Raw genomic sequence first — 11908 nt, 5'->3', positions numbered from 1 at the left:
TAGTTTTTTTAGTGTCAGTAGCCTTAAAAGTAATGTAATATAGTGTCTGGGGCAGGAAGTCTTATGCGCCGTTTGAGAGACAGGGACATGTCACCCTCTAAAAGTAAGGCTTATGTTTGTTGTTTATATGTCATTGTTTAGATTGTCTCTTGGGCAGTGTGTCCATATCTTGGGGTGTATAATAGGCCCCAGGGATATCCAGGTCAAGGTAGGGGATCATGATATGGTTAATACTATATTGGAAAATTCAGGATACATCAAGTGCATATTGTAGCTATTTACTGACTGAATCAGTTGTAATCAGTGAAGCACTTCTAACTGGGTTTTGTAAATGTGAGAATTAGCCATTGGCTTGCGATGGGTCATGGGGTTTTTTGGGATTGCTTTGGAGATATGTCTATTGGCCATAGAAAACCCTCTAATTCCCAAGCTTGGACAGCTGACGTTGCTGGGCTTATAGGAACACATAGTAATACAGAACACAGGCAAAGAGCACCACTATGCGTGGTTATACATGTGCATAACGGGGAAAGGAAGGCATTGGACTGAAAAAAACCAATATTGGTAAGAGTCTGGATCTGTCACAAGTTACATACCTCCCAACTGTCCCTTTTTCGGAGGGACAGTCCCTCTTTTGACAGCTTAACCCGCAGTCCCTCATTTGTCCTGGAAAGTCCCTCTTTTCTCTGCACTGAACAACCAGAAAAAGAAACAAACTTTCTAACTTAATTGGCTTTTAGCAGAGAGCCCAGAACACCTAACAGGTGCAAATAAGATACTTTTTAACAATTTTGAGACACAAAAACACAATTTAGATAAGGAGAAATATTTTCAAACTTTCATAACCTGCCGAATTTTGTAAAACAAACATGGTAATTAGGGGGTGTGGCCACAGAAAGGGTGTGGTCAAAAAATTGCTGCGCTACGTGCGGGAAAATTTTTTTTGTCCCTCTTTTTACTTCCAAAATAAAATGTTGGGAGGTTTGATGTTACCCTTACTGTTTCTCCTTGCATGGAGCTTTCTAGTTAAAAGCAGGCCTCTAAAGGCAACCTGATTAGGGAAAATACATTTTGGATAACCAAGGAGGAATTCATGCAGTGGTTACCCATACCTCCCAACTGTCCCTTTTTCGGAGGGACAGTCCCTCTTTTGACAGCTCAACCCGCAGTCCCTCATTTGTACTGGAAAGTCCCTCTTTTCTCTGCACTTAACAGCCAGAAAAAGAAACAAAGTTTCTCACTCAATTGGCTTTCAGCAGAGAGCCCAGAACAGCTAACAGGTGCAAATAAGATACTTTGTAACCATTTTGAGACACAAAAACACAGTTTAGATAAGGAGAAATATTTTAAAACTTTCATAACCTGCCAAATTTTGTAAAACAAACATGGTAATTAGGGGGCGTGGCCACATAAAGGGGTGTGGTCAAAAAATGCTGCGCTACGTCCTGAAAAAAAAATTTTTGTCCCTCTTTTTACTTCCAAAATGTTGGGAGGAATGGTTACCCGCAAACTATCCTAAAAAGGGGGAAAGGAAACTGATGAAAAAAGGCTGTAAATCTTACACCCGACTATTATATTAAGCCTATCTTAAACAGAGGGAATACTATTAACATAATACAATTTTCGTACACACGGCTGAAAATAACAAGCAGCGTCTCTATTATTTATCTTCAATGAATTTCTCACGCCCCGCTTGAGACGCAAAGATTAGATTGACACTTCATGCCTCGTTTTCACATTACTTGCGCGCTATGCCGGAAGAAATGTAGTAAAGTGATTGGTTCCTGAGCGTTACGACATTGAGGCTTGGTGACGTAGGACGAATCAATAGCAGCTGCTGTCACCTTGGAAACATATGTTTCCGGTTTTTTCGGACAGCGTATTCCTGAATGAATCCGGCATGGCTGGACTAGTGGATTTTAAGAACGAGGAAGAGGTGAAAGATTACCTGGATAATCTGGGCACGGAATACTCTTACCAATGTTTTAAAGAGAAGCAGCCAGACGGTGAGGAAAAAGCAGGACGGGGGATTTTTTGAGAAATGATATGCAGCTTCACAGAGGTTGTAGACTATGGTTAAAATCTATAATGGTATTCTTGTGGAATGTATAATTTAAAATGTAAAAACTTTATGTTCTTGTAGTGCTAAATGGCATGTTGTATTTTATGTGTGTTATACATAATGTGTTTTTAAAGATCCACAACTACATGATTCTCTAAGGGTAGGACTACACGGACGTTTTCGGCGGGATCTGACGCGCTGGGACAAAACGCATGCGACAAATCACATGCAACGAAAATAAGGTAAGGGATAGAAATGTCGGATGAAGTTGCAGCGTTGATCCGGCATGACACAACTGTCGGAAGCAGATGCTGCGTCTGCATCCGAATGTCGCGTCGGGTCACCTTATTTCCGTCGCATGCGATTTGTCGCAGCGCGTCGGATCATGCCGAAAACGTCCGTGTAGTCCTACCCTAAGTCTACACCCAAACATATTGTTCACCCACAACTGTGACAACAGAATCACGAGTCTCACAATTTACTAGAACAACAGATGATTTTCAGCTAGTGGAGGTGAACTGATAACCACCTATTTGCCTTTGTCATTTATAGGCTGCAATCGGTTAGCCGAATACTTTGAAAACATCAAAAAGAACTTTGAGTCTGCAGCTGGGATATTGAAGATCAACTGTGACCAAAATGAACATAGCGAGAGTTGCTACAAACTAGGTGCTTATTATGTTACTGGGAAAGGTATGTAAGGAAGCTTTTTATAATAAAATAGATCACATAATAATCATCTCACAATTAGACCTGAAAGCTTGAACTGGAGAACGCTAACATTTTATTAAAAAAATTACATTGTGCATTCAGAATTTGCATAGGATATTATTAGATGGACAATGAAGTGACTACAGAATAACAGATTCCAAATTCATTTCAACAGCAGTTTTTTCTTTAATTAGCAGAAAGTAAAGGAAACATAAATAATGCAGGTTGCCTTACTAGGCAACTACAGCCTGACAAGTGACTAACTTGCGCAAGTGCTTGCAGGTAATTTCAGTCTGTAGTGGGTGGTTTCAGGTGCTTTACAAATTGGCATTCTAAGCTCCTTATGTTCCGTTACTTTAAGGTTATCCTAGGAACCACTGCACTTACAATACCGTGTAAAGGCCACATAATGTAAATTAATGGTTCTTTGACTACTGGATATTTTAGTCAAATTCCAGCAAGTTGTGTAAGATTTAGGGGCAGATTTATTAAGGATCGAGTTGTGTTTTCCATGAAAATTTAAGTTTTTGAGGTTATTTATTTATTTATTTATTTATTTTTTTGTCAAAAATAAATTTTTCAGGTTAAAAAAAAGAACTCGAATTTATAGAGATTTATTATACCCTGTCCCCGGAAATAGCTTGAATCCTAAATTACACCATGTAAAACCTGTTGAGTTAATGTAGGAGTCAATGCAGAGGTCCCTTGAACCATTTGAAGATGTTAGCCTTCATGATGTTTGAATTTTTTTTTTGGAGGGTTTGTCCAAAAACTCGATCAATTCAAGCGATTCAAGGTTTTTTTTAATTTGAGTTTTTGGGTTTTTAACCCCGAACTTGCTGATTCAAGTTTTTCCATTCTAGTTTTTTCTTAAATAAGAAACCATAAGAGTTGTGAGTTCATTCAAGTTATTAAAAAACTCTAAAGTTGACCTTTTATAAATAACCCCCTTAATGTGCCCATAAATGCACAGATAAAATTGTACAAGTTTCGTAAAATTATCTGTGCATGTAAGGTGGCTGCTCTCCAATCCCAGCTAATATCCATGTACTAAGTATATCGGTCAGTTCGAGGTTTGAGAAACTTTGAAAATTTCCTCTGCTGATGTGCCACATTACCCAGTGCATGGTGCAGCAGCAGATGGGGAAGAGCCTGTCTATTGATCAGTGTGTGAGATTGGTGTATATATATATATATATATATATATATATATATACAATATCAAAACAGGGGGGTTGTGGGAGCACTCTAAAGGCTTTAAAGTATATATATATAAGTATAATAAATGCTATTGCATATGTACCCAAAACAGGGGTTATTTTGTTACAAAGTTATGATCATAAAATTGATAAGCCACCATACCACGTCAAGGTAAACCCCGAATGGCGGTCCCTAACTTGTTTTATATTTTATGTGCATTTTAGCTTTACCTGTAATCAATGTCCATTGAACGCTGTTTTTTCAATATATATATATTAATAAATCCTTTGTATCCTGCTTGGAAGCCTTAAGGAACCACAAGCCACCATATTGTGATGTTCTGTGTGCTCACTCACTGAACACCTGACAAGAAAAAATGTTGTGTCCATGATCATCTTTTCCTCCGTTTATTTCCACTTGTTTTTTAAGTAGCTCATCTGTAGACCCTGTGCATAGTAGTATATTTATATACAGTAATTTCTGTACTAAAAACATGTTAATATAACCTAACTGACATTTACGTTTATCTTTTAATTTTGTTCAATATAAATATGCATAGTAAAGTGTGGACTAAATTTGCTGGAATATTTATATTGGACTAACTAATAAAAATTATGAGTTTGCTGAATCCATGCTATAATTTGGCAAATGCATTATTATGATATATTGGTCTTCTTTTCCTCTAGGTGGGTTACCAGTAGATCTGAAGGCCGCATACAGTTGTTTCTTGAAATCATGTAACAAAGGTGGGAAAAAATCCATCGATTCTTGCCATAATGTTGGATTATTAGCTCATGATGGACGAGTGAATGATGAGAAAGCTGATGCTGTAACAGCCAGAGATTATTATAACAAAGCCTGCGATGGCAACTTTGCAGCAAGCTGTTTTAACCTCAGTGCCACATACTTACAAGGAGCCCCTGGTATCCCCAAGGATATGAACAAGGCTTTGCATTTTTCTGAGAAAGCCTGCAGTCTGGGGCATGTATGGGGATGTGCAAATGCTAGCCGTATGTACAAACTTGGCGACGGAGTGGCAAAAAATGATGAAAAGGCAGAGTCCTTAAAGAACAGGGCCAGGGACTTACACAAGATGCAGCAGGAAAGGACACCACAAATATCATTTGGAGAATAATAATAGCAATGATACAGATTTTATTTTCATTCATTGTTGTTCATACATTAATCCTAATTTTTTAAAAACATGCATTGAAAAAAATATTTTATGAATAATCTGCAGTAACTCTGTGCTTTAGCTATAATAATTAGCTGTGTGTTTTTGTGCCCTTTTCTGCATACACTGTTTTTCTTGTATATCAGAATCCTAACTGTCTTGCATAGAGTTTAGAGAATCATACACTATCTACAGTAGACACCCACTTGTTTATGTATCTGAAAAGTGACCTGTTTAATCTGCCAAAGTTCCATTCTACATGCTGAAAACTGGTTTTAGGACTACGATTCCCTAGAAGCGATTAAAAATCATAAACTTTCTTGTGAAATCACTTTCTGTAAGGGGCAGACTTATTAAAGGGGAACCAAAGTCTAAAATAGAATAATGCTAGCAATTCTGTGCTTTGTATACTAAACATAAACATGAACTTACTGCACCACAGGCCTAATAAAACAAATGATTTATGTTTTCAAAGTTGGGCACAGGGTGCTGTCATCTTTGTTAAACATCTTTGCAAGACCATGCACATGCTCAGTGTTATCTGGGCTTTGGTTGGGAGGTTAAAGGGGAACTTTTCGCAAAAATGAAAATGTAATATTCGCTTCATCATACTGAAATAAGAAACTTTCTAAATACAATCAATTAAAAATTATGCACCGTTTCTGAAATAATCAAGTTTATCTTCACTATTTCTCTCTCAGCATCTGTTTCTCCTCATTCTGTCTTCATTCATGAGTTGGGTGTCAGATGAATGATCCTTATGCCTAGAAGATGTATTAGAGCTCACTCTATTAAAATCACCAGACATCATGTCTCTCTACATGCAGAATTTGTGAAAAAGGCCGTTATGTTAGATTTTGCTTGTACTGGAATCAGATGCTGAGAGTGTAATAGTGAATATAAACTTGAATATTTCATAAACAATGCAGAATTTTAAATTGATTGTATTTTGAAAGTTTGTTATTTCAGTATGAAGCTTATATAAAATTTTCATTTTTGCGATAGTTCCCCTTTAGGCTAAGGCCACACTAGGCGATAGCGCCGCGATTTGACTCGCGGCGACTTTTCGCCGCGACTTTTAAGCCGCAATCGCTGGGGAAACTTTTGCGCTGGCGTCTATGGGGAATCCAGCGTAAAAACACACGCGGCGATCTTTTTTCTATTGTCGCTCGAAATCGCCTAGCGAGGCAATTTCGAGCGACAGTAGAGAAAAGATCGCCGCGTGTGTTTATACGCTGGCGATTTTTCGCGATTCCCCATAGACGCCAGCGCAAAAGTTTCCCCAGCGATTGCGGCTTAAAAGTCGCGGCGAAAAGTCGCGGCGAGTCAAATCGCGGCGCTATCGCCTAGTGTGGCCTTAGCCTTAAGCTTAAATAATATCTGCCATAGAAACTGATACAGCAAGACTGATTAATAATCAGAATATGCAGACTGCACTCAGTCAGCGGATACGAATCTCTACACGGTTGCCGGCTCTACAGTTTTCCTGCTCTACAGGGAAAGAAACAAAGCTGCTCGAGTTCTGGGAAGTCCCTACCCCCTGCTGTTTGAAAGTATGATCGTGTGCCTGCAGAGCAGTTAGGGAACATCTGAAGTTTCCTATCGTCGGCAGTCAGAGCAAGTAAATGAAGGGAGAATTTCACTGCATACAATCAGGTTTCTTATAAAAACAGTACACGTTTATTAATTAAAGTATATTGGAGATAGATTTCTTTTTGATTAAAGAAAATAAAAATGGGATTTTATTTTTTTTGCCTTTACATTCCCTTTAAGGGTAGAATAGTAAATTCGAATTTTGGTGTCAAAATTCACACATCGAATTTTAATCCCCCCATTTGAATGTAAATTTGAATGTGAGATTTATCCGACCTCGGCCATGCAAACAGTCCTAATTTGAATATTCGACACCTAAAACCTGCCGAGTTCATGTACAAGTCAATGGCAGGTCTGTTGAGCCATTTGGAGATGAAAAACTCGATCCGTATGAAACAAATACAAATCAAGTAGAATTTGATTACAATTTCGAATTTTTGGGTCAGAACCATTTGATCAAATTTTTTCTTAACCTCCCAGTCGAATTGTGAATATATTTGATATTAACAAAATTCACATGAATTCAAAACTCGACCTTTGATAAATGGGCCTCCCTACGTTGGAATTTTTTCTTTAAATGACCTCCCATTCGAGTTGTAAGTATATTCTAATTTATTAGAGTTAAAAAAAATTCACATAAATTCGAAATTCGACCTTTTATAAATCTGCCCATAAATGTTTTTTTCCATCAAATCTGTAGCTGTATGGAAGTTTCTCTTGGGCTAATTTATAAATGACTGGTATCATTACCAGCTATTTTATATGTAACAATGTTCATTCTAGACAGGAAAATAATTGTCTGCATCGTTAATACTTCACATTCAATTTGCATTGGGGAAATAATGATTCAGATGAGTGTTAGTGCTTAGCGCAGCTTCTGAGCTACACATTTGAAATAAATTGGTTTGACTGCTAAAAGTAGCTGAACACTTTCAGATAAATTGATGGGGCCTTTCACTTTGTGTCAAGTCAAAAACACTTTCCTAATTGTCAAAGATTTTGATAAATGGGGAAAAAGTCCTTCTGGATTCCTCAGTAAAGGTGATACCTTCATTGGCTAACTAATATAATCAAAGCAAGCTTTCAGAACATTTTAGTTCCTTTTTCAAGCTGATTACAATGAAGCTGTGGTGTTCTACATATATAATAGAAATACTAATACCAGAAAACACCACAGCTTCATTGTAATCAGCTTGAAAAAGGATCTAAAATGTTCTGAAAGCTTGCTATGGTTATATTAGTTAGCTTTATTGGCACCTTTATACCAATTTTATTTTTTATTTCAAAAGGGTTGCCCTGTTACACATTAAAAAAAGGGCACTCCAGTTATTAAAGTAGAAAAAAGTAAAGTTCTTGTTAGTCACCCCCAGTGATTATAATGGCTTTCCTGAAACACCAGGCCGGTGCTCCCGTTGGCTGAAAACTGCAGCACAACGACATCTTCTTATGTCTTCCAGGGATCCCTTGTGACGGATCTGCATATGCACCCCTGGGCTGTACAGGGAGCCACAAAGAGGAAAAAGATGGTGACAATACACTCCAACAGTAGTTCACCAGAATGATGCTGTTTCCAGCGAATGTGAGCTCGGAGGTTTATAATCACTGGGGGTGAAAGGCAATTGGCGCCCCTAGTGATTAAACCTTTCATCTCCTTTAAAACTTTAACTTTTGTTTTGCACCAAAAAGTTAACTAAAAGTCATTTTTAAAATCAATTTTCAATTCTGTCCAATATGGGTCAGATATCCAATTGAAATTATTATCAAAAGTGAAGGAAAGGTGTTTTTACTTGGGGGTGCCAAAAGTAAGGCACCCCCAAGTGATTGTATCTACTTTTCTGACACTCCTATCAGGAGAAAACTGCACCGGCCCGGGGTTATTCCAGCGAGCACCACAGAGCGATCGCCTTCCTTCTTCTTTCTTCAAATTTCCCGGGGCAGAACTTAAACTTTGACATTTCACTCTACTGCACATGTGCAGCCGTGAGAAGAAGAGCTTTGGAGAAGCCGCACACCACACAAACCCAAAGATTCTTATCCTGGTGCCCAGTGATAGAGGAATCGGCCACCTCACAATACAGGTAAGAAGAATTTCACTGGCACACAGGAGTTGCGGTAGCAGGACAAGCCCTTGCAATTTTATTATGCAGCTGTGCAACGTTTCGGGACACGCCCCTTTATCAAGCAAATATTTATTATAATTGATAAAGGGTCGTTTTCACGAAACGTTGCACAGCTGCATAATAAAATTGCAAGGGCTTGCCCTGTTACTGCAACTCCTGTGTGCCAGTGAAATTCTTCTCAGCCGTGAGAAGAAAGCAGAAGCCAGAAGACAATCGCTCCATGGTGCTCACTGGCATAACCCCGGGCCAGTGCAGTTTACTGCTGACAGGAGCACTGGCCCGAAGTTTCTACCCCAATAGAAATTGCCTTTCCTTCTCCTTTAATACTAACAATCTGCCAAAAAAACCTTTTAGGCAGCAATAGGTATCAGCCTATAATGCCCAAAATGTGGTCTTCATTTGCCATTGAGATACAGTAATTATCACAGGTATATATTGTTGTGGGTTTCTCTGTAACCATTTTCTTCACATATGCAACTGTTGTTCTTACTCCTATTGCACATAACTTCATGCAAGAAAGTGTGAAAAGATAAAGGCATGGGGTGCTAGCCTTGTAAAAATATTGTTTCTCCTATGTGGGTTGCAGCCCTGTTGACTACACCTTCAGTGGGGAAACATTTTTTTTTTGATTGGTGCCCTATATATTAATGGCCCGTCATCGACTCACATGGGAGTTTCCTTCAGCAAATAAGTTAATAAGGCTGCTTATTTGATATTATAAATGTAAGGGTGATTTACCTTGTGCAGCCTACATAATATACTGAATCTCAACAGGCTAATGTTTATGGACATTAGCCCATAAACTACATTCCCTAACCCTGATAGTGGGCACTCTGCTTTCTTAATGATATTGTATATTTCAGCAATATATGACATCTGGCAATGTTCTGGTGTTCTTGATACTATTATGCTTTCTAATGATTATAAAGACAGCACTGACTGGATATAGAACAGTCACTGTTAAAAAGGTGTTGCTGAACTATACTGAATCCATGACATGACTTTGACCCGCTCAGCAGTGATTGTCCTCACAATGGCAGGCAGTGTGTCTGCTCCTGTACACGTGGAATGGCACTAACTAACTGGAGAACTAATTTGATACCCCATTTATACCATATAATCTGTTATGTTATTTGTCATGTGTTCTCACCAACTATTGTTTGAATAAATATTAATACAGACTCTTTACCAAACTTTTCGGTCAAGTTAATCTACAAAGGTTCAGAAAAAGGAGAAAAGTGAAATGTGATGCAGTGCCCACAATTTCAGTAGTCAACACAGACCCCAAAATTGGCACCAACAACTGTTCTAAAAAAAGATAAAGCTAATGAGTCAAACACGGAAATCTCAGAGACTGTAAATATTCAAGATTACCAAGCAGAACAGTTCTCTTAAAATGTAGGTCTACAGGATAATGTTGGAGAATTATCCATCTTGTTATGCAAAACCTTTGTACAGGTATGGGATCCATTATTCGGAAACCCAATATCCAGAATAGACCATAGACTTAATTTTATCCAAATAATCCACATTTAAAAAATAAATAAATAAAAAAAGTTCTGTAATAAAAAACTGTACATTATACTTGATCAAACTAAGATATAATTAATCCGTATTGGGTTAAAAACCAGCCTATTGGGTTTATTTAATGTTTATTTGATTTTCTAGTATACTTAAGGTATGAAGAGCCAAACTATGGAAATATCTCTTATCCAGAAAACCCCAGGTCCTGAGCATTCTATACCTTTACAAGAAAATAAGAAGTTTGCCTAATATACAATATTTTTAGCCTTAGTATATACTACACTTAGTTTGCAATCTGCATAATCGTGCTTTAAATGGCAAGTCAACCCCAAAATAAAAATGTAATTCTAAGCAACTTTCCAATATAACTTTATTAAAAACATTTTGGTGCTTTGAAAGTTATTTGTAAAAACAATTGTATAATTTGCTAAACTCCTGCGTGTTACTTTTTAAAAAAATTTTGTGGTTTCCCTATCTTTTTTTTAAAGCTCTAAAAATTTGAGATTTATTAAGTGTAAAAACCACAAAAACCTCTTATACAAAACTTCACCAGGTAAAAGTTGTCAAGGTCCTATAGAAGTCAATGGGAGCTGCACTGATCCTATTGGACCATTTAAAATCAATTTAGACTATAGGTTTTTGGATTTTTTTTTCTCTAGGAATCGAAAACCTCTAAAACTACTAAAATTTTACCTTTAATAAATAGGCCTCCATGTTTCCCTTTAAAGACTGGTCTGTTAATCAACTGTCAAAGTTATATTCATCAGTTGCCTATAGGTTAGTTTAGTTCAGCAAAGAAAACTACATTTTTTTTTCAGTGTAATCATTTGGATTTTATTTATTATTTTTTTTAAACTTTGTCTTTATTGAAGTTTTACACATAATTGGCATTATGTATTTCTCTTTTGCATAACAATACATTGAATAAAGATTATTTCTGTTATACATTCTCAATTGTTATTTGTTGTGCAATTTTTGTTTGGTTTTTAACTGGCCTATAGGCCAAACTTATGATTAAAGGGGGAGTAAGAAGAAAATGGTTAGGGTAGGGAAGGTGGTTTTGGTGGTTGATGCTTAATCTAGACATAATTACAGCGTATGTAGTATGCCTTCCCTAAACAACCATATGTTCCATACTAATGCTGATGTTATTGTCTGTTGTTTCTCCATCTCAATAGTCCACCACAGTTTGTTTTGTATCTCTTGCATTGTTGGAGGTGGTCCTTTCCACTTTTTGGCTATCACGCCTCGTGTTGTCAAGCATATTTGTATGCAAAACTTGCGTTCATTTGTTGTTATCTGGTATGGCTTATGTAGTAACAGGGTCAGCCATGGGTCCAGTAGTAAGTCTGTTGCTAAAGTTTCCTTTATTGTTTTGAATACTTCTTGCCAAAGTTGATTTATCATAGGATCTGTCCACCACATATGCATTTCGTCTGCTATCTCACTGCACCCTCTTTGACATGTGTTTGCTGTGTGGAATCATTTGTGAAGTGTTTTGGGAGTGTAATACCAGTCATGGTA

The 11908-nt window shown here is 37.4% G+C and overlaps 1 protein-coding gene across 2 annotated transcripts; it reads left to right on the top strand.

The window, feature by feature from the left end:
* Positions 1–1806: 1806 nt before the first annotated feature.
* coa7.L (cytochrome c oxidase assembly factor 7 L homeolog) lies at positions 1807–5618 on the top strand. Of its 2 annotated transcripts, none has more exons than XM_018256810.2 (3): positions 1807–2062; positions 2615–2755; positions 4660–5466. In XM_018256810.2, exons 1-3 carry the CDS (start codon positions 2047–2049, stop codon positions 5106–5108), a joined length of 606 nt encoding a protein of 201 aa, XP_018112299.1. In that variant the 5' UTR covers positions 1807–2046; the 3' UTR covers positions 5109–5466.
* The last annotated feature ends 6290 nt before the right edge of the window (positions 5619–11908 follow it).

Source organism: Xenopus laevis, chromosome 4L (assembly GCF_017654675.1).
Source record: "Xenopus laevis strain J_2021 chromosome 4L, Xenopus_laevis_v10.1, whole genome shotgun sequence".
Classification (NCBI taxonomy): domain Eukaryota; kingdom Metazoa; phylum Chordata; class Amphibia; order Anura; family Pipidae; genus Xenopus; species Xenopus laevis.
Note: the sequence above shows the minus strand (reverse complement) of the source record. Positions and strands in the feature narration are given on the sequence as shown.